The sequence below is a fragment of the Thamnophis sirtalis genome, unplaced genomic scaffold (assembly GCF_051295495.1).
Source record: "Thamnophis sirtalis isolate CommonGarterSnake01/CBP01778 unplaced genomic scaffold, rThaSir2_p1.2 scaffold_11, whole genome shotgun sequence".
Lineage (NCBI taxonomy): Eukaryota > Metazoa > Chordata > Lepidosauria > Squamata > Natricidae > Thamnophis > Thamnophis sirtalis.
Window position 1 is genome coordinate 41,411,228 of NW_028261391.1, and position 23,883 is coordinate 41,435,110.

At 37.1% G+C, this 23,883-nt stretch overlaps 1 protein-coding gene across 4 annotated transcripts; it reads right to left on the reverse strand.

Annotated features, from left to right (window-relative positions):
- Positions 1 to 5,672: 5,672 nt before the first annotated feature.
- KLHL30 (kelch like family member 30) lies at positions 5,673 to 22,989 on the reverse strand. Of its 4 annotated transcripts, none has more exons than XM_087725641.1 (8): positions 22,886 to 22,989; positions 18,354 to 19,207; positions 16,877 to 17,036; positions 14,358 to 14,444; positions 13,881 to 14,036; positions 12,425 to 12,613; positions 9,641 to 9,786; positions 5,673 to 6,168 (listed from the first exon to the last, which is right to left on the reverse strand). In XM_087725641.1, the coding sequence occupies exons 2-8, from the start codon at positions 19,125 to 19,127 to the stop codon at positions 5,929 to 5,931; spliced, it is 1,752 nt and encodes a 583-aa protein (XP_087581767.1). In that variant the 5' UTR covers positions 19,128 to 19,207; positions 22,886 to 22,989; the 3' UTR covers positions 5,673 to 5,928. The 4 variants fall into 4 exon arrangements, 2 of the variants coding, with proteins under 2 accessions (XP_087581767.1, XP_087581768.1); XR_015698040.1 differs by having other exon boundaries at positions 6,031 to 6,168; positions 9,641 to 9,748; XR_015698041.1 differs by lacking the exon at positions 5,673 to 6,168 and adding an exon at positions 8,904 to 9,257 and having other exon boundaries at positions 9,641 to 9,748.
- Positions 22,990 to 23,883: the final 894 nt, after the last annotated feature.

Here is a 23,883-nt window from a genome sequence, read left to right on the forward strand (position 1 = left end):
AAAAAACCCAACTATACAGTATTCTGTATACCTGTGAAAATTCCACAAAGGAATACTAACTGCAAGCGGAAGTTATCCAATGTATCTTCAATTTATTTTTTCACAGAAGACTTGTCCAAGAATATCAACATTTTTCTTAAAAAAAAAAAGCTTGTAAAAAAGTAAGGTTTAAAAAAAATGTAACTGTGTGAGTACACACACACGCCAATTGCACCTGAGCATTAGATTAGAAAGAGCCTTTCAGTTTCTTCTTCAGGGTCAAAGATGGTTAAGAGGTTTTCATAGGACTACTTCAAAAGCAGCTAAGTAGCAAAAAATCAGGAGTTTCAGGTTGCCCTAAAAGAAATGAGCTCATCCAGATGGTACAGAAGCTTTTTGCTCTTTTTCTCCTGGCTTCTCAGTCAGAGCATAGATAAAACTGTATCAAAACCACAGAAGTCCCATGATGGTTGCATTCACCGCTTTAGCTGCCTTGGAGTGCTTGGCCCAACTTCTTTTCAGTGCTCTCTTTCAAACCAGGGACTCGTATGCTTGTCTGATCACATCCCTACTGCCACTCTGCTCCTGTCTGAATATCTTTGCCCAGCTTCCCTTCTTTTAATAAGCTTGAATTCCCCGCCTCACCAGAAAGGTCACTTGGCCTAGAGAGCCACCTCTTGGCATTAGGAACAAATTACAAAAGCAGAATTCATGCGGAAGCTCATCAGCATCTGGTAGCAGCAGAACAAAGAGATAAGTTTGCACTAAAAGTGGTACTATAAAATTTCAGTGGCTTGCAGGTTAACATGAAATGCAGATGGTTGTAGTGGCTTTGTTTCTACCTTGTAGAGAATTTACTTAGGTCAGGATTGAGAAAGGGGACTTAATCTGGACGACCTGGAGGTTGAAAAGATTCTAGGGCATCACACTTCCCATACTGCAATTCTTTGGACACATCTTAATGCTGTTTTGTTTTGAATCTAAAATCTATATTTCACGTGTAGCGTTATAATTAAAATAATTGTCTTATTTCTTAAACTTTTTCAATCCTAACTCATTTATCATGTAATACATTCAAGAAAATAAAAAAATGGAACCAACCAACAAGAAACACAGGTGCAGATAAAAACTATAACAAAAGTAGTAATAACAAAACAATGGGGATACAATAAAAGTCATTCCACATTACAGAAGATTGTAATATGTTTTTTCTGTTACTTTTATTTCAGAAATATTACATTTTTCATTTTAATCACAAGTTTAGTTCACTTAAAGAATTGAATGGAAGAGAATTTTTCCATTTGATCATCCGACCTGGACAATCCTTTGGATAGATTTAGTAAAAAGACTGAAGATGAACTTGTATGAGATAGAATGGAGACTATCAAGGGAGAGTCTGTGAACATTTGCATAATGTGGACATTTGCATAATTTCAGGAAATGCTTTTCATTCTAATACTCCATTTAATATGGTTCAAGTGCCTTCTCTGAGACTTTTCTAAGGAATACAGTGGGAAAGAGAAAGGCAGTCATAGCTTATATGGTTCCTTTTGGGAGTCAAAATAAAAATGGCAAAAAGGATTTTGAATTTTTTAGAATTATAATCTCTAAACATTTGGGCCAGTGGCCATATTATGCAGGAGCAGAAATCCCTTTCTTCAACTACAGAAGCTTCTATGTCTCTTGCCACCCAGTCAAGTCAGAATTCCAGTTTTACTAAAAGTATTAAAAATGATTGTTAGGATCTGTCCATGGGTCTGTCAAAGAAGGATTAGAATATACATAGCCTTCCCATTCCTCAGAAAATTCAAAGGGACCTTCCCCATGGGGCTTTAGTGTTGATCTGATACACCATTCTTCATGGGAAGCCATTTGAGCACAGCCAGACAGCCACTTTAAAAGGCTCGCCCTCATCTTCATTGGTATAACCATGCCCTGATTTTATCAGATTGTTGTCTTCATCTAATTCCCCACTCACAATTAGGACAATTTAGTAATCTTTAGTTGTTCCAATTTTCCGTCTTCTCCCAACACAATTTATGCTCTGGGCACAATCTAGCATACTTCATCAACAATGTGGTCAGAAAGAGCATGTCACCTCTGCTCCAACCCTTGTCTTTCTGGACTTGTTGAATTAGGTTGCCATAGAGATCATAGCTGCTAAATTTGGAGATCTCTAGTAGATTTCACAAGTGACTGCATTATTTGCTAAATAATCAGGATGAATCTGGTAGCATCTTTTCCAGTAGCACACTTTAGTGATCAATCTGATGAAACAAAATTTTGTGGTCCAAGTTTGATGAAATAAGCTGCAGCTCACAAAAGCTTATCGCTTTTTAAAAAAACATTAGTTGGAAAAGGTTCTGTCCTCTGTACAATATCAACAAATGTGATCTTAATGCTTCTGGTCAGTTTCTGTTCAATTTTACAATTGCATTTAAAAAAAACACCTTGATTTTCTCTGGTCATATTAACAGCTTGCCACAGTTTCTTGTCTCTCAGTGTCTCATGATAGCCCAGCCTCTAAGCTTAATGCTCCCCCCCCAATTCTCTCACACTCACTCATTACTCTTATGCACAGAGATTCCACACTGCAACTCATAACCTTGATTGCAGCTGTTAGGAAAAACTGAAAAATTACAGTATTGTGTCATCATGACAGTTTTAAATGAAAATTCATATGCAGGAATAATGAAGTCTTGATTACAATGCAGCTTTATCCTCATACCAATGGTTTATATATTTTTTCAGTTCATAGCATGAACTGAAAACCCTGGGGGAAGGGAAAATGCTTTTAATACTGCAGGAGTTACCATAATTTAGGGATGAGGTACCAATTGAATGGTTGGATTCCCTTTCCTTCTTTTCTTGGTTCAATGAAGGAAGCACCAATTGGCTCTTGGTGTTCCATTTTCTCATCATCCTGAGATCAGGAGGAATGAGTATGAACTTACGACTGCCTTCAAAATGCCCTGGATCAATTAAAGAATTAAGGTGTTAACAGTGTAGTAGCACTCATTTGATTTCTATTTATACAACAATGACTCAGATTTAAGGAGATGTTCTAAGAATTCTATACATAATTTCATTCACATTAGCCCAGATATAATAGAAATAGTTAAAAAGCAGAAAACAAGGGAAATCTACTCTTTTCCTTTTTGCGCTACACTTTGGGATGCATTTTATTTCCTGCTGCATAAACAACATGATCATTGTTGGTTTGATTCTCAGTTGTTGGTTATAAAATTGCTTACTCTGCCCACCACCAGGCTAGCCCCACCAGTTTCAGGACTTCGATAAAGGCCTTTCTTGCTTCCCAAGGCTACTCTTATTAGTTTTCTTAGTAAAGAAGAAAAGCAGAGTCTCCCAGATAAAACTGGAAAGAGTAATAGGGCTCTTATGCAGTAGGCAGGCCACACTACACCACATAAATTAGCAGAAAGTGTAAAACACTACTTATGGTGATAAGTTGCCTTTATAATGGGTTGGGACAGATTGAAGATGATATGGTACATTCTGGTTAATGAGATGTTCTACACAAGACTGTTAGAACATGTGCATGTGCCTATAATTTCGGGTGTTACAGGCTGGCTGAATCACTCAGGAATACAGCTGAGCTTTCCAGTATCTCCCTCAATTATTCAGCCATCCTGTATTTTCTTTTGTAATTCCGAATATTTCACATCATATCTACCAAAAGAACATTCAAAGAAAGGAGGAAAAAGAAGAGATACAGAAATTCCTGTGTTGGTTTTCCTCATTTTGGGTCACTCTTGATATGTTTGAATAAGAGTTCCAAGACTTATGTTGGCTGGTTATTCTGAAGATTGTAATTCAAGTTATTTGAGGAAACCAGTTTTAAAAAAAACTGCACTTGTTCTTATATTCTGAGAATTAAGTTTGGCTGTGTGAGAAATTATTGAAAAAAAACTTTCTTGCTCATATTACCTTTAACACAGTCCTTATTAATATATACAATATACATGCCATATAGCAAATGAGAGACCTAGAAATCAAAGAAGGATAAAGAAATCCACAAAATTTCAGATAAGGCTTTGGATAAGAGAAGAAGGATGTTTGAAATATTTACTAGTCCCACCAGTCTGATTTCCACACTGTGTATCAGCTGTATCATATCAATCTATAGATTTGCCAAGTGAAGTATACTTGGCTGATGCCTTCTCACCTTCAGGAACAGAAACTGGTAACAGAAATCCTACAAAAAGCTATAAGTGCAGAGCTATACCAAAGTCTGGCTCTTCCCCTCATTTTTCCTTCATGCGTAAGTGAAATCTTAAGTTCCATTCTTGAGCTCTCACGTCATTGTCTTGGCCTACAGTTCCCAGAAGAATGAGGTAACCAAGCTGTTCACTCTCCCTTTCTCCTTCTATTTTCCCTGACCATCCAAATGATGTCATGGGAATGAAAATTTCATGTAGTCCTCAAAACAAAAGTCAATGCATATTAGAGCATGCAATGCTTTCAATTTAGTTCTCCAAAGGTGTTTCTGAGGATTTCATTAAAGCAGCTACTGTGTGTCCCACAAACAGATGCAACTGACTTGCAGCCTCATGCTGTGTTGTGTGCTTCCCTGTATGCCAAAGGAATGTTTTGGAATCAAATACAAAGTGTTGTACATCCCCTGTACCTTCCTTTATGACTACAATATTCAACATACAACAATTAGGTTAAAATATGTAAATCAGTGCTACTCAGCTTGGTGTTACACTATAGGAAATATAGGATGGCAGATTAATATTTTAGGAACTTTAACTTAAACAATGGTCACAACATAGATTATTATTATAGATATAAATTTCATAAAATAGCTAGACCAAGAGCACATTAAAATTTAAAATAAAAATTGTACAACCCCCCCAGTCACATTGAGTTTGGATTCATTTTTTATTTATATTTAAAAGAATTCTGAGATTCTTTACAAGCTCACAATAATATAAGAAATTACAGAGAACTATTTAGATACATTATTAATGGACTATAAATATTCATCTACCCTTATTAATGGATTATAGATTATAGATATTAAAAACTATCTAGATTATTTTCCAAGATGAAAGAACAGAAATACATTTTTAAAGTTACCATTCAAATTGCACAATAATCTTACAAAATTGAATAATCAGTCTGCCTATTGTTGTTCTTTATCATGAATAGACTATCAGAATATTTTCCTCATAATTGTTAGTAAAGATCATATCTAATTGTAAAAATAATTATCCAACTGTGGCAAAAATAAGCTTATGATTTATATACCATAGCATCACTTCTCAGAAACATGTTTATGCCTAGTAAAAAAAATCACAGAAACATTACAAAAATTAAGATGGTGAGTACCATTGATATTTTTTTTTCATCCATTCAATTGTATTTTGATTCTCAAAGACTGTCTGGACAAGTCCTTGAAGTTTTCTTGGCAAGGTTTTCCATTGCCTTCTTCTTATGGATAAAAAAACCCCTGGTTTTGTGACTAAGGCAGGACTAGAATTCACAATCTCCCAGTTTTTAGGTGATACCTTAACCACTACACTAACCTAGCTCTTAATAAATAAATATGAAATCTTAATTCATAAATTAAAGTTTGCTGTGTGAGCCGTAGAACACCTAATCTCTCCAATGCTTCAGTCAGAGCAGCAGAGCTGTGAGACCACATACCAAACTTTGCGATCACGACTGGAAATTTGCACTACTCAGGTGACCCTGAGGATAAACCTCCAAGTGGCCTCAACAACTCTCTGAAAGAATGCAAATGACTAGCTGTCTGCAAGGAATATCAATCCTTCTATTCCACGCCATCCAGTCAGAACTGAAGAAGCTTCTTGGATGAGAAGTGAAACTTGTTCAAAAGAAAAACAACAATAAAGTCCAGTTGCCTCCTGAAAAAGACCGTTGGGACAACCATGACTTGGATGACTGAGAATTTCCATGGACTCATGTCTGGAAAGGTTCCCTCCACTTTGACGTATCCATGAAGATAGAAGAAGATGCATGGTAGAGCCATAAACAGGGAAGTGACCCTTCTCTTGTCCAAACATCCTTGGCACAATCATACATTTCCATCTCTACTTGATAGTTGCCATCCATACCTTTCCAGTAGCCACCTGTGACAAACAGCTTACCACCAAGTGGTACCATTCCACCATTTTCATGCAAAGTATGAAGCTCTTGCACCTGAAAAATATAGATTAGTCATGTTGGGATATTTTAAGAAGATCGCTTAATTTACACATAGAGCAGCAATCGATTAAGAAGCAGTCAATCATATAGAACTTATATCTAGTTGGGGTGGGCGGGACATTTGTGTGCTCGAATGAAAAAATAGACACTATCACATGCATTAAAATATACAAATGAATATCTTTAAGACTCATTGATTCTTATCATTTGAAGGATTACTAAACTGTGAGGAATAATTATGCAAGAGATGAAAAACTGGATTTGATATATACGGTACATAATCTTATTATATTTTAATACTTATTTTAAGTGCTTTTAAAATGCCATACAAGGAGTTGGTGCACAAAACTGGAAATGAACTACAGGTAGTCCTCATCTTACAACAGTAATGGTGCTGAGGTGGGTTGCAAATCCTGGCTCTACCGGTTCGCTTGTGCTCTGCGCATGTGAAGAAGTATCTGGGCAGGTGGGTGGAGCCTCCTGTTGCTGCCACTACCGGTTCGCCCAATCCGGGCTGAACCAGGAGCAACCCACCTCTGTAATGGAGCTTGCCTGTTTTAGTTGAAGGTTCGAATAATATGGTAAATGAAATACATAATTAAGAACACCCCCATCCCTGCTTTCCCAAATGCATTTGTTAAATGAATCCATGAGTTGTTAGGTAGAAAGTAGGGTGACTCAGGGATGGGGAAGACCACATCTGGCACTAGGGAGAAAAAACTGTGACGAGAGCAAAAGCAGCAGAATTTATTCCCCTCAACTATGTCATGTGGCCCAGTAAGGGAGTAGCCTTCCACACTAGGACTTTCTGAGCTCTGCATATCTTTGAAAGAACAGCAACTGGAGGTGGGAAGGAGTGTGTGGAACTCAGTGGATGGCAAAGGAGGCCCAATGTCTCTGAGGATCTGGCAGGGCAGGAAGGGAGGGAAATAGGTGGGTGGGTATGCTGCAGTATCTCTGTGGTCAGTCGTAAGGAAAATGACCAGGGGGCGCTGCAGGGGTCATAACTTTGAAAGGGCTTCCTATGTAGCTTTGGGGACAGAGGTGTTGTAACTTCGAACATTTGTTAAATAGTCTGTCGTACCTCGAGGACTAGCTGTATTTACTTAAAGATAATATAACATAACATTGAAAATATAGTAACTGCTTATAACAAATGTTTGCAGTAAATTTAGCAAATTAAAAAAATTCAAAACATGCTAAAATAAACCAATCCCAACAATAGTTCCTCTAAATGCCTGACAATGAAATCAGTTTTAACCTGGTATCAGAAACTCTGCATTTTAAGGTTAAGGACAATGTTCTTGAAATGACTACTCCAGAGTCATGGTGTTCCCAAGAAAAAGTCTCTCTCAGTAAATGCGTAATGAAGCTCTGTAAATAATGGTATTCAGAAGAGGACCTTATCAGGCCTTGAATGGATTGGTATGGAAAGAGACACTCATCAGATATTTGGATCACAATTTCTAACATATTTTAATTATAATCATCAGATCTTACAACTCCAAAGTTAATAGTGATTATAATTATTTCTGTATAAATGTAAGAAGAACAGATTCGGCTGCATTTGTCAAAATCTCCATGCTCATTTTAAAAATGCAAATCACTCTACATTTATTATTTTATATACATAATTTCTTTGATGCAGCCTTTTAAAATACTGTAAAAATCTTCTAATGTCATTTTTTCAAAAAACGTACTCTACACCCTTCAGTATGCCTCTTTCCGTAATATGTTTTATTGTGTTTTTGCAGATTTGGGGGGGGGGGCAGCATTTAGTTAGTGTTTGTAATATTAAAAGCAGAAGATCCAAATTCTCTCTCAACAACATAATCCTTTATATATAGCTGTTTGACCCTAGTTTAAAATTAATACAGATTATCTAATTCAAAACAGTAGTTAATAATAAACGAAGGCATATACAGTGTATGACTAGGTGAAGAAATGTATAAATATATTTAGTTATTTATATTTATTTATTGGAATTGGTCAAACAAAAATGAGAACAAGAATAAGAGAATAAAAATACAATGACAGGAATGATTGGCAAATTAGTGCACTTATGCACGCCCCCTCTGCTGACCATTTAAGTATGAAGTAAGGTCCATGAAAGTCAATTTGTGACTGAAATTGTGCAAATTTATAGCTGAGACAACTGAATCAATTACGGAACTCCAGACTTTGACAACTCTAATACAGAAATCATATTTTTTACAGTCAAGTTTAGAATGATTTACATTGAGTTAAAAGCGGTTGTTCGTGCGCGTATTATTGTGATAAAAACAAAAAAAGTCATTTACAGGTGAAAAATTACTATGTATAATTTTATGCGCAATATCTAGGTCTGACGTCAAGTAACACAGTTCTAAGTTATCCAAACCAAGAATTTCGAGCCTAGTAGCATAAGGAATTCTATTGTGTACAGAAGAGTGCAAGACTTTTCTCATACTTCTGAACCCGCTCAATTGTACTGATGTCAGATATATGATGGGGATTTCAAACAATTGAATATGGCAAGGGTGATACCTAGATGAATGCTGTCATACTTTGGACCTGATATACATTTATTGATATACAGCCCTCAAGAGCCATAAAAGGCGCTCTTTATTTATACAGTATATTGGGCTGTATTACATAGACTTGCTTTAACTCTTGTCTATCCATCTGAAAAACAATGAGATCATAACAAGCAATGAGGCTGTTCCTAAACAGTCCTTTAACAGAATCAAGTAGAAAATTGGTTTGGAAAGGAATTGTTTAATGACAAGTTGTTACAACATTTTTAAGGGGCACTGGCAAAAGCAGAACCAATGGGCAGCCAAAATAGACAGTGTTAACTACTTATTCATAAATTAAAAGAGATGGGGAATCTGGCAGTGTATCTTCTGCACCTGTCCTGTGCATTGGAGTCATCTGAGCAATGATGCCATGTGAACAGCTGCAGATGGATTTCAGCATGACACTGAAAACCAACCTCCCAACAACATTGCTTATATCTTCACTGAAGCCAAGCAACCAGCGGAATAGGACCAGGTTATATTTTTGCTTGAGATACCATCATTCAAAAAACAGATCTTGTTTTTCTGAAACATGAATATATATTAAAGACCCACAAAGTCTGTTTTGCTGACCAGAGATAATTCTACTATGGCAACCAGAATCTCTGATATAATTTAGACTGCAACTAGATGTAAAATTCGGGAAGCTGAATTCTGATTCATTTTGAAAGTGCAAGGCTGGGAAAGGTTTTCATTCTCTTGGGTATAACAATGATTTCTTTTTAGCTGTTAGTATATTATTAGTAGCATTGATACCACTTTTATTGAGACAACCTTAGAAAAATCAGGTAAAATAAACACACCTATTCTTTGAAATTCTGCACATGAGCGGTGAAGATGTAAGTAATATATACCCAATCCAAGAATAATTAAATATAAAATAATATAGTTACTTCCGATTTACCCACCTTCTGCCAGATGTTAGCATCCGGATCATACACATAGACTTTCTTTGTATTATCACCAATAAGGTAAATGACTCCATGCAAGGAGGCACAACAAGGAGCAGAGAGGTACTTGGGGAGAAAGGGAGATGCAATTATACTCCAGACATCTATTAAAAAAAATAATTTTCATGAAAATCTTCATTATCACTGAATAAAATTCACACTTTAAAATATTTTTTAAATGTTTATTAAAATCATATGTTAATATTTGTGGTGGAGTAATTTAGATTGTTGGAGCAAAAAGTATCAATAAAAGCTAAAGCCTGACAAATTCAGATTATCCTACTATTATTATTACCATCAATCCAGAAAACCTCTATACATATAAAATCTCCATACATGTACATAAAACATAGTCAGTGAATGTTCTTGATAGTGAAAGAAAAATCATACTAGAAGTGAATTATCTCTGTGGACTAAATATTAAAACCTTTGTTGGGCTATCAAAATGGATGTAAAACAATCTAACAAAGTGGAAATCATCAGTGCTAAAAGGGGCCTCCTACACAGTATCTCATATTCAGTACTCTGGGCAGTTACTTGTCTGACATGGTATAGGTTCTCCTGGACCAGAAGATCTTCAAGGTCCCTTCCAGCTTCTATTCTATTCTATTCTAATTCTAATTCTAATTCTAATTCTAATTCTAATTCTAATTCTAATTCTAATTCTAATTCTAATTCTAATTCTAATTCTACTCTACTTTACTTTACCCTACTCTATTTCTATTTCTATTTTCTATTCTATTCTATTCTATTCTATTCTATTCTATTCTATTTTTACTCTAATTCCTAAACCTAACCTAATAAATTCAATTCTAATTCTAATTCTACTCTACTCTACTCTACTCTACTCTACTCTACTCTACTCTACTCTACTCTATTTTTATTCTATTTTATTTATCATCTTTATATTGGTAATAGTCTTCCTCCTGAATGAGTCCACCATAATGAACATTAATATATGGAACCTATACTGTATGTACACTGTATACTCACACAAGCAGATGTTGACACCTAATAACATATTACTAACACGCACACCCTCATACAAAGATCTTTTTCTCATGTTGCAATCAGGTTTAGGGGAAAAAGAAATCTAAGCAGGGGATTAACTTTCAAGGAAAATAACAGAGCAAGGGAGAAAGTTTTGAATGGCAAATTTCTGTTAGATTTCATTTTGTTACTTTAAGCACATTTCTCTAACTTGTTCAGATGCTTTCCTTTTCCCCCCTGTCTTCTAGTGTCTTAGCTATCTCACATTGTGTCAGCTGAAAACCATTCCCTCCACTTCATTAATAAACATGCTAAAATGCAAGGCCCAGAACTGAATTGAATGGGATTTCATTTAATATCTACCTCTTGTTTGAAGAGGATCTACTAATGAGCACTTTTTGAATACAGTTTTCAAGCTAGTTAATCCACTTAATTACCATGCTATCCAGCCTACATTTAACTTTTTAATCAGAATACTAAAATACATTTGTCGAATATTTTGCAGAACATAGCTTATATCTACACTTTTTGTAATTCTGCTAGGTAAATTTACCCACTCAAAACATTGAGATTAGTGTCAAAATGTGTTAGAAATTTATCCTGATTTCTGTAATTGCCATGCTATTTTGAATGCTTTTTTTCTAGGCAGACTACTATATAATTTGGTTTAATCTTTCCAGTAACAAGTAGAACAATAAGACTTTTCTTATTAAAGATAGACGTGGGTCTTTGGTGAATAACTATATAGGAGGCAGTGAATATATGGCTAGAAATGAAAGACAGCCCAAAGCTTACCACCATTTTGAATGTAATAGAACAAGATGAGATGGTGTACAACTGATAAAGCATTTGATAAACATTGCTGTGTCTGTCTAGCATTAAATGAGCAGCAATTGGAGGAAGCTGACATTTATTGTAATGTAGGCACGTTTCATGATTATCATCTAATCAGTCCTGGGCAAACTAACCTTGGCTCATATAGCATAATACTTCTTATAACTAGCAAGTTGATGCTAGCTGAGCGAATTCCAAAAAGCCATGGCAGACAAGTAACTTGAAAGTTTCCTCATGGCATATACTTATGGTATGGAATTTATGTATAAGCTAGATAGCTGGCTAAAGAAGACTACGAACAACTGTTATTTTAAACAAACAAACAAACAAACAAACAAACAAACAAAAGTAATAGGAACAGACTAGTATTCAACATGCCAAATTGTCCACAGGTAATTAATTGTAATCAAAGAAAGATTTCCATATATATTTTTGAGTTCTTCACCCACAAGTATTTAGCATTGCCATTTAAAAAGATATGATTAGAATGTTCTATGTTGTGCATTACTAAGAGCTGGAATCAAATTTAGCCTCAACTTCAACATGGATCAAAGCACACACCTTTTTATTTACCATACTGTATATGGGAGAAAGTACAGATATCATTTACTCATAAAAGACAAAACAAAGCAATTTTAATGATGATGTTGTAATGAGAACACCTGTCTAACTGACTACAGTGTGTGTGTGTGTGTTTGTGTGTGTGTGTGATTATGACCAACACATTTGCATGATGCTTGGGCAACATATAATAGGAAATGATGGATTTCCATTCAGTATTAGTCATGACAAGTTTTATAAGGCATTTAGAACCAGGTCAGAGAATATACTGTATTTCAATTATTATAAAATACAAAAGAACTTGCTGCAGAAGCACTGCCAGCTGCTTCCTTAGAAGTATTTTCTATCCCCCCTTACCAATAGCAGGGTTGTAACATTGGAGAGTCAATGTATTGTATTTGATAGCACAGGAACCAATGAGGTACAACTTCCCAAGACATCCGGCTACAGCAAAATTACTGACATACTTCAAGGCAGGACTGACAAAGCACCAGCTGTCATTGTAAGGATCGTAGCATTCTACTTCCACAATGTCCATAGTGGTTCCTTTGAAATACATAAAAAGTGGCAGGAAAGGTTGTTACATAATTTTGCACCAATACAGGCAAAGAGCAAGATGCATGCATGTCATATGAATTTGGCTTAACTTTGTTCAGCAAAGGAATATCTACAGTATATATTTTTCAGCCTTATGATAAAGGCTGGTTCTTCTCTTCAAATTATATGCAGCCTCATGAAAAGTTATCTATCCATGATATGTAAGAGGTCTAAAATGGTCTATGAAGTGCACATCATGATATAAAATAGTTCATATTAACCAAGATTCATTTGTGTTAGTGCATGAATACTCGTGGGAGCCCCCAAACATTTTTCTCCACAATTTCTAAAAAAAAAATGAGCCTGAATTATGGCCATCTTCCTTCACTTTTTCACCTCTGGCAGTTGCTGTATCAAAATAAATTCTTCATCCTTGTCCTCATCCTCATCCCAGTAGAAAAACAAGTCTAAATCTATGACGTGTAACCACTATGTGACAGAAGTCACCTTATGAAGTGTTAGAATTTTGTAATTTAGTATCTAACCAAATGTTGCTTTGACTTTCTCTGGAAACCCACACACACCTCCGAATTGTAGAAAAATATTTCTGGAAATTCAACTGTTACATTTTTGTTCCGGTTAGATAATATTTCTATTTCTTTCTCTTGGGTCTCTGATGATCTATGCCTGTAGAGCAGTAGTGGGTTTCAAAAAGTTTTAGAATCTCTTCTGTAGGTGTGGCCTGCTTTGTGGGAGTGGCTTGCCGGCCATGTGATGGGGTGGGTGTGGCTTGACAGCCATGTGACTGGGTGGGCATGGCCAACTTGTAAAATGTGGTGAAACTCACTTAACAACGCTCTTGCTTAGCAAAATGTTGGCTCAGGAACTCTGGCATTGAAGCATGCAAGTCTTAAATCTGTCAAGTTACAAGACCCTTGCACCCCTAACCCTTTAGAAAAGAAACCCCAGGGGTGTTCAAACTTGACAGCTTTAATACTTGTGGACTTCAACTCCCAGAATTCCTCCTCTTGCTCTTCATCTTGATGATGAGGGGACGGGTGGGGGGAGAAGCTGGAACCGGTGCTAAACAGCACTGTAGATTTGTGGAACCTCTTCTATAGAAGAGGTTAGAGCTGGCAGGAAGCCACCCCTGCTGTAGAGTAACTTTCTCCAACCATCTGTCCTATCTACTGATCCCTTAATCCTAGCCATCAGTTAGACTGGAAGGTTTCTGCATAATGAGGCTTTTTTTTTCATTACATATCTCATTTCCTACCACCAATAGCATAGATCTCTCCGTTGAGAACAGCACTGGCATGATTTGTTCGGGGCTTCAGCATTGGAGCAATGGACTTCCAGGCAGCCTTCTTAAGGCAGAAGCACCAGGACTGTGTTGTAGACCATGTGTCATTCTGTGATCCTCTGGAGCCACCTAAAGCAGAAATAATTATCATAATCATTGTGAAAGCAATCTGTTATTGTTTTCAGAGTTGACATTTATTCACTCCTTTTGCTTTTGAATCTTCTGCAAGCCTTCTACAATTTGCAGACTTTTAAGTAAAATGCATCTGATAAAATAATGGAATATTATTGCATTTGCCTTTTACTGCCTGACTAAGTGATCTATGTGTTATCTAATTACAGTATTTTCTCTATTATTGGTCAGGTAAGCAGAATAAATCTTATGGGGAAACATAAAATGTTTTAGAGATTTGGTAGTAGACAGAAAGCCAGAAAAGTTTGCTATACTTACCTGTAATGTAAATGTTGTTGTTTAGAGCAATCATAGAAAAACCCCATTTATTATAATCTGGAAAATCAGGCAAAGCAATCCATGTTTCTAAAATAGAAATTGATAGAGCAGAAGACAGCACCAGTTTCCCATGAACTTTAAATATAAGTACAAATGGCAATATAATAACAATTTAAGAGTAAGCAAAGACAACACCAAGAAAAATGGGTTTTCATGATGAATTTCAGGACAGGAACATGCCACTGTGCAAATATTCAAACATAAAACCTCTATAAAGTTAAAGGTAATGTGTTGTCATAACGAGTAACATATCTTTAACTGGTCAGCATTATATTAACATAGAAATAGAGCAGGATTATAATAAGGAACAGAGGATAAAATACAAGGTAAGGTAAGGTAATATAAGATTGAGAATTTCTGCTGAATATAGATGAACATGAACCTTAAAAATATCTGATTATGACTGTTATTTTGGATAAAGTTCAGAAATCGGGTCTATGAAAAAAAAAGAAAGCTCAGAGAGGAACAATAGCCTGAATAACTCCAAGGAAGAGATTATTGGGAATAAATAATAAGTTTATCCAAGGAGGAAGCAAAGAATGGGTTCCATTTTTGTAAAGTTGTACATGAAGAGATAAATTGGCAATGCATGAAACATGGGATACAGTGGAGAGAGAATGAAAATACATCCTTAGTCTCTGAGTTTGCAGTGGATTTGTCATATATAGATACATAGATAGATAGATAGATAGATAGATGATAGATAGATAGATAGATAGATAGATAGATAGATAGATAGATAGATAGATAGATAGAGGGGGGGCTTTTGAGAGGAACATTGCTATTACTAATAATAATTAATTTGTGTGTGTATAATAACCATCACCATCTGACAATCCCAATCACATTGCAGTATTACATTCAATCAGTATTTACTGACAATTGTGTAGACAGACTCAATGCTTGGTCCCTTCGTGGAAAGGACTAGCCAAAGATTTCTCTAAGACTAAAAATTTAGCACTCATTTATTAGAACTGTTACATATAATACCCAGATATGTTTTTGCAATAATTATGTATGGATATTATTTGTTTCTATGTTCTCAATATTGTCAACATTGCCCTAAAATTACATCATCTTTTCCAGATTACACCAAGGATCCAGAATTTAGAGTCCTAACCTCTAAATTAGTTCCTCTTCCAACTTCAGTGAATGTGTAGGCTAGTCTGACAGGTTTCATTGTCAATGTGAGCCTGGGAGGAATGCAGTTGCTTCACAATAACAAACAGCCCAAGAAAACCCAGAACATTACATCATCTGGAAATCTAAGTTGTCTGTGGCAACGCCAGTAATTCTACATTAAACCCAATAACATGATTGTTTCCTGCTTTCCAGCTCCGTTCTGTGCAGGGCAACAAAAGAAGACCCAGCCAATCAGCTGGGACTTGGGGGGGCAGCAAATAGATGGGGGTGGAGCCAGTCAGAGGTGGTATTTGCCAGTTCTCCGAACTACTCAAAAAGTTATTGAAAGTAGGCCTGGATAAGTGCTCTTTGATGATTGCTTTGTAGTTATAGACTTATTTTCCCACCGCTCCTTTAACTTACTGAATGCGGCAGAAGATAAAGAAAGGTCTTATAAATGGGCAATCAACATATATAAATAATAGTTAACAAACATAACCTTGCTTTATAGGTGTTGAGAGGTTTTGCTGCTAATTTCAATGAAATTCCACAAAGGAAAAGAAAACAAAGAACTGTGAGCACAAAAACATGTGGAATGTATTCAACAGAGCAATAGGCAGATCCCAATATAATTGTAAAGTTTCTGAATGTTCCCATCTCCACTTCCTCCCTGGAAAGATATTCCAGCCATAGTATAGCATAAACATGATGACTATATATCCTGCCTTTTCAGATTTGTGTCACGAACATCCCACCCAGGATTGCTTGATAGTGAGATGGATAGCATATAGATTCAATAAATAAATAAATATTGCAGTGCTCAGTAGCATAAGCTAGAGCCGTGATGGTGAACCTATGGCACGCATTCCACAGTTGTTATGCAGAGCCCTCTCTGTGGGCACTCCAGCCGTTGCCCCAGCCCAGCTCCACCACACATTTGGTCCCGCTGGTCATTTGGTCTTCGGGTCTCTGCCCCGCATGTGCAGGGAGTGGCGTGCATATGCTGGGTGTGCTCACATTGCATTTTGCGGGTTCCTGTGCATGGCACACGTCCCCCGCACCCAGTTTTGGGCCTGGAAAGCCTCCTGCACCAACCTTGAAGCCAAAAATGGGCCAGGGGGTGCATGGGGATGTGCATGTGCGCTTGCAGAGGGGGACAGGGCACATGCACGGGGGGGCGTATGCACCGGGGGCACTCACATTGCATTTTGGGGTTTTGCTGGGCACTCAGCACCAAAAAGGTTAGCCATCACTGAGATAGAGCAATCTATAAAATGTTCTGGTTTGAAATAAAGCTGTGCTGACACTGTATATTAGGGAAGATTTCTAATACTTACTAGTGTTAGTATTATAAAAAGCAACATTTCTGGAGAAGTGTGGCTCCTCTTCATCTTCATCATTTTCTTCCAAAGCTCTGCCTCCCACAACCACCAGCACCTCTTCTAGCTTCTGTGGAAGGGCCTTCAGTCTCTGTTGGACAAAGGGCTTGTTCTCTGCCTTAGAGTAGGGGGGAAAGTATTTCACAAAATAGAAAGCTTCTCAGTTGCTTTTTTCAACATTTTGTATGTTGTACGTTTGAAATTGTAGGATGGCATTTGGTAAAGCAAAACTTCCCAATTGTTCCTGTAATGCATCTATATACTTTCTAGCTCAAGCAAAGCAAGAAGTTCAGCCTACCCTTAATGTGCATGTACAGTCCATTGATTTCTTCCCATATGCCTTCCCACTTATTTTTCAGTTTGAACATACTTGGACCGCATACTATTTTTTTTCTTAAGAAAAGAGAAATAAAGTAATAGAATTGTGCATTTTAAAAATGCCTTTCTCTGATATCTCAATCAGGTAGTCTTATGGGGCACATATCCCTCTATTACCATTCAGTTCACTTGGTAAACACAGAACATTCATCTACATTTGATCATTTCAGTGGGACTTTTTAAAATCTACTTTCTTTGTCCCCCAGGTCGCTTTCTGTGCTGCAGAGAGTTCCTAATTATGATGATAATAACTGTTTACTATCATAATAGGGAGGGAAACCTTGGGTGAAGGTTTCCCTCTGGTCCACCTGTCAGTCAGAAAAGACAGGTGGTTTAAATGGATTTGTTCACGCTATAGGCGGGAAAATTCAAGAGATCTCAGTGGCTGAGCTGTCAGACAGCTCCCTTTAAAAGAGTATATACCGTTCTGCCAAATAAAGAACTGTTGTACTAGCTGAGAGTCCTGCCTCTTCACTCGACCCACACTTAACAATAACAATTCTAACATTTCAAAATTTATTCTGAAGAATACTTTGATTAGTAAAAAATAATGCAAGTGTAAACACGACGATGATGTTATCTATTCAATTTAGTCTGAGGACTCCACTGTCTACTATTCAGAACATGATACCAAGAAAACAAATGGAGTGGCATTTATTGTAAAGAAGTTTAAATCTGTTGGCCTTATAATTAATATGTAAACTAAATAGTGCATTTTACCAGATACTGTACAATCAGCCACCCTCAATCTGCCAGCTGAGCCACAAATAAGCCCAGAGGTTTTTCTAGGTAGCAAGTCTTTCTTGGTTTCCAAATCCTTAATGTTCCTAACCAGCCCAGGATGGGCTATTAAAAAGAAATTTCCTAGGACAAGAATATGAGTCTTCGCCAGTTTAACCAAATTTTAGATAAAAGCTAAATGCTCGGTGATTTTGTGAGTTCAGATTTATATAGCAAGAAAACCAATCACTGGTCCAGAAATTCCATTGTCTACCTTCTAGCCTTCAAACTGAACTAGAATTGGGTCAAAAAATACATAGTACCTCCAAACACTGACCGTGCTCCGATGTCTAGCAATGATAGCCTTGCAAGCTTCTGATTCCTGAATCAGTGGTTCAGATGACAACATGTTTTGCAGATACTGATCTGGCAATGAAACCAAATGCACTAGGTCAAGAAGCTCTGGAAGGTGCATCACTCTGGCCAATTTTTCATACTTGACCCACCTGAGCACAGCTTCAACTAGGCTCTGTTCTTTTTGTACTTGCAGTAGGTTGTTCGACAGATAAATAATTAGCCTCTCTTTCGATAGTTGAAGAAACTCTTCCTGTTGAGATACAAGTTCAAAGTTTTCTTGCAAAAACGACCACGCCTCAGATGAAATCTCTGAACAGCCATGCATCTCTCCAAACTCACAAATGCCTAAACAGTTGGATGCATCCATCTGCTGTCTCAAGTACCGACTGCAAACTTTTTGGATGACGGGGAAGTGGAGTTGGCTGGATGTCCTAATCAAGGCTTCCACATTCCTCTGATTGATGGTCACTTTTCCTGTGTAAGCAAAATTAAGCAAGGACTCCATAGTGATAGGATCTACATCTTTGATCTCTACATGCGCTGAAAAGCTTTCCATAAAGTCACCAGCAAACATAGCATTGAAGTACTGACTACAGAGGGCCAGAATACTGCGGTGACAAGGGAATTTCTGTCCCCCAACAATCAAAGTGACATCTGAAAGTTTGGGGTTGGAACGTAGGGTCTGTAGTCCTTCCAGAATAGATTGAGGATGGGATGGAAGGCAAAAATCGAAGTCATCAATGTTCCTCACCATGGTAATATTCTGCAAAAGACTCTAATTCTGTACTTGGAAATGATTTTAGATGCTCCCAATAGAAAATGTTTTTTCCAGTCCTGTTCACAGGATAAAAGGAACAAAGTCAACATGATTTCTGAATCAATGGGCTTTTTAAAATAATTCCATATTTACAGTATGCAAGTCAATATTTATTTTTATTTATTTACATCATTTAAACTCTGAAATATACAAATAAAATCTAACATGCTACACATATATCTATATATTCATTTAAGCTAACAAATAAACAAACAAAATCAATTAGTGTTAATTGTGATTATCCTGATCTTACAAGTAAAATAAATCTGTATGAGTGTAGAACATTAAATATGTGTGATATTTCCCCATTACTGTCAGGACCAGAGCTCTGCCAGGCTATGTACAAGAAGAAAATTGAAGAGGCTTGTTGATCTCAGAGATATACTGTTAGTGACCCATGGAACAGTTTCACCAATAATTCACCTCATACATGTATATATACACAAACAAGCTGCAATAACTAAGCCAAAAATAATCAGATTTTCAACATTAAGAACTGAAATGGAACAAGGTATAAAAGCAGTTGTTGATTATTTAGACTTAGACTACTTCTAAGATTCCTGCCAGAATTGCAATAACTTCAAATAAGGAGAGAGAAATCAGAGGACCTGATTAATTATTCAGTAAAATTAGAATCAATAAGGATGTATCTTTTGACAGAAAAGATTTCTTGTGGAATCCCCCAGGGGATCATTATTGCACTACCATTAAGTCCTTTAAGAGGTCTTCTAGAAAGTCCTCTGGAAGAATAACGTATAGGATGAAGTTTCAATCCTACACCAGATGACATTTCTCTGCTCCATAACTATTAACAGTTATTTCCTGGAAGGTTGTGGGTTGAAACCAAAGCTTAATGATATCACTTTTATTAAGTATATTATAAAACATGATATTATCTTTTCACAGGAAACTTGGCTTGCTAGTGAGCCAATGCTCGATAGTTATAAATCCTTTTAGTAGGTTCCTAGAGCAGGATGTGGAAAACTTTGCAGTGATCTAAACTTATTAATTTCTAGTTTAAAATTTAAAATCAGCAGCCTGACAGAAATAGTTTCTCAGGAATTTTAACTTTGCAGTGCCTGACAAACTGCCTTATGAACTAACTGTAGGAAAAATCTCTGCTCTACATGGATTAAGTAGTTTTTGCAACAGGAAAAACTCCTAAATCTGAATCAGTTCATCAAATGTATATAGATAACTAATAATTTTAAGCAGTAATTCTAATAGAATGCAATCTAAGCAGTTCAGGGTTAAGTAGTGAAAGTGGAGTGGATTGGGCAGGGATGTCCTGGGACTGCTTGAGAGTGTGCAAAAAGTGCTGTGCAGTTCAGGGACGGCATAAGGGGCAGGGTGGAACAGGCCAGGAAGGATGTAGAGAAGTTGGGGAAGGCATGTGGAAGAGATGGGGGTTGGAAAAGGCAATTTGGGATGGACAAGAGATGCCATATGGGTCATAGAAGGAGCACAGGGGAAGCATGGGTCAAGAAGGGTGCATGGGCGTATGGAGGAAGGGTGCATAGGGGGCTTGGATCATGTCAGAGAGGATGCATGTTGGATGAGCAAGAGGTGCTATGTGGGTTAAGAAAGGCAGAGGGAAAACATACATTTGGGGAAGGTGCCTGGGTGGGGTGGCACGTTGGGGAGCATGGAGAATGTGGCATGGGCTAGGAAGGGTGCATGAGGGTTCTTTCATCTTAATTCCTTCCTTCCTTCCTTCTTTCTTTCCTCCCTCCCTCCCTCCCTCTCAATCTTCCCTTTCCAGCAGACAGGTAAATGGCTGGTGCTGAGTGGGGGACAAAGAGAAGGACTAGGACACTAGTTGAGAAACTGTCAAATTGAAAATTGAAGAAGAAGATCAGGTGATGCAACAGTAGCACAGCATCACAGCCAGTAGCATTGAAGCAGTCATAACTTTCCAAACATCATTCCCTCAGGAGTCATGATTCCCAGATTCTGGACACATTCTGTAAGTAAACTTATTTGAGATATCTTGGTTCAAAAATGGTTGCCCTGTGATGCACTGTAACACCCCATTAAAGGTCATGACCACAATTTTAGTAATATACAGATAAGTCAATCATCAGCCACTACTCTACTTCAGTTACTTTCTGTTCTCATATCTTCCCTGCCCCAAAGAATAGGAACCAGATATTTCAATCAAAATCCTAGTTTGATTTAAGAGGCATATTTTAGTTCTCTTGAGATTCTTTGCCATGTATTGCTCGGATGAAGATTTAGTAATCTACAGTGATTAAATTCAGGGACACAGTGACTCACAAAACAGAGCAGACCAAGACTCTCAAATATCTTGGAGTTATTTTTCAGGTCTCTGGAAGGAGAAATTTTCACTATGACTATGTAACTCAGAATGTCTTGGCAATTGGAACCTTCTCGTAAAGAGTGATTTACTCATTCTTGCTAATTTATTGCTTGCCAAAGTGTGTTCTCAGCTCCCATACAGTGTTCAGCTAGAGCCCTCTACCAACTACTCAAAAGTAGTAATGACACATTTCTGGGAAGTATCTTTTGAGTTCTTTTTCGTACTGATTAATCCACTCCACTTTCACTACTTAACCCTGAACTTCTTATTTTCTCTTCTATTGGAATTACTGCTTAAAATTATTAGTTATCTATATATATTTGATGAACTGATTCAGATTTAGGAGTTTTTCCTGTTGCAAAAACTACTTAATCCACGTAGAGCAGAGATTTTCTCCTACAATTAGTTAAAAGTTAAAGTTATAGTTAAATTTTCTGCCCATACTTAGGCAGATAATATCAGTGCTAAGATAGAGGGCTTATGTATTTGAATTCTATGGGTTCTCCAAGGAAGCTTTCCTGTCTCAGGCTATGTCCAAGTCAAAGGGGTGCTGGCATAGCAAATGCTGGATACAGATAAGTCAGTGACAATTTTCCATCTCCCATGAGAACATTAGATTTCTTACAGTCACCCCACTCACACACATTCTGGGTGGTTTACAACATTTGCTATACAAACAAGAAGGGTTAAAAATAGTCCAGAGAAAAACAGTCACACACATACACCAGGAGCTCTACCAACACCTTAACTCCAGGTCTGGGATTTCATATTTCCATCTCAGCCTTCTACACCAGTGATATTTGTTTGAACCAATTGCCTCTTTTCCCAGTCTCAAATAATATTATTACCTCCACAAAACAAGTCCCAAGCTGGATTCTTGACTCACAAATAAGTAATTACAAATTGCTCCATTATCCTCAGGATATATCCAAATTACTCCCTTGGGTAATTACCCTCTAGTTTAAAAACTAATGTTATATACAGCCTGCTGTATAGGAAAGACACATATTTTATCCCATTTTATTTTGTTTTGCTAAGCTGATCTATCATAAAATTTAAGATTGTACAACATTAAAGAATCAAAACAATCCAAAAATTAATATGTATCAATAAAAGGATGTGCCAAGAAAGATTTGGAAATGATATTGTAATTGTAAATAAATATTGTAAATGAAACAGCTTTCTTGCTAGGAATGAGAGAGAATGAATAGTCCAAGGTCACTCAGTTGTCTTTTTGCCTAAGGCATAAGTAGAGTTCCTAGGTTTTAGCCTGGTATCTTAACCCCTACAACTACTTTGGCTCTCTTGTTAATAGTTAATATTACCTATCCATTGTTTTGACAGGAATCCTCACCCAACAACTTCCAGAGCTTACCTTATTAATTTCTTTTGTATGCAGGCAATGTCTGATCTGGGAGAATGTTGGGAAGAGAGCTTCCCTTGACCCTTGGCAGTGGCAGTTATTAGGCTGGGTTTTTTTCAGCAGTTGCAGATTATCTATATGTATTTTTAGATTGGTTCTTGCAAGTGTCATAGAGGAGGAAGGCCAAATGCTTTGACAGTTATTCTCTCCAGATCACCTGCTCTTAAAGCAACACCCAAATAAGTAAGTAGGATGAGAACTTAGAGGGAAGGCACACAGTTCCTAGAAGCAGATTTGAAGTTATTTCAATCAAGTCTGAAATTTGATTTCAATTTGATTATGGTTCATCTATTAGATTTTAGCATCTCCTCAAAACCTGAACTCTGTACGTACGTATGTATACACACACACACACACACACACACACACACACACACTCTGGGCCTGTGTTTATTTAACATGCATTCCTATAAGAACTTTAGTTAGCGTTTACCTATCCCAATTTTTTTGCATTTTCAATAATCACCCCAGCTGGGTTTACACCACATACTAGGTTAAAATGTAACTGGTTGATTTGCACTTCATATGTTTAGAACTGCTAAACATACTGATCAAAATTTGATTTTTGCATTGGCTAGTTCACTAAATCCAGGGTAGTTCCAGCTTTGAGGAATGTCTGGTCCAAATACTGTTTTCACAGATTTCTTTTCTCTTAGAAGACTTTACAGGGGACAGGTTTTCTGAAAGAAAACCACAATGAAAAAGTTGGGCCAGTAGTGGGTTCCTACCAGTCAGCTGAATCAGTAGTCGTTTGGCGGCCTGGGTTGCTGGAACCAGCATTGATCCAAGCCTGCCACGCCTCTGAACTGGTTCCCTGGGCGGCGCCATCTTGTTTTTCATGCACAGAGCAAGTTTTAAGGCAGCAGATACTAACTGACTTCCGCCTGTATAAAAGAAATGTTTAATTGCGTTGAGGATCTATTGGCTGCTTGCAATGTGTGATCCAGGTG

Bases quoted from the DNA above. Each gene is read 5' to 3' on its own strand.
- KLHL30 (XM_087725641.1), bottom strand. From the start codon at position 19,127: ATGGTGAGGAACATTGATGACTTCGATTTTTGCCTTCCATCCCATCCT. The intron at 9,787-12,424 runs GTAAGGGGGGAT...TTTTTTTAATAG, and splicing joins ATGTTACAACCCTGCTATTG to ATGTCTGGAGTATAATTGCA. The intron at 6,169-9,640 runs GTGGGTAAATCG...TATATTTTTCAG, and splicing joins ATGCTAACATCTGGCAGAAG to GTGCAAGAGCTTCATACTTT.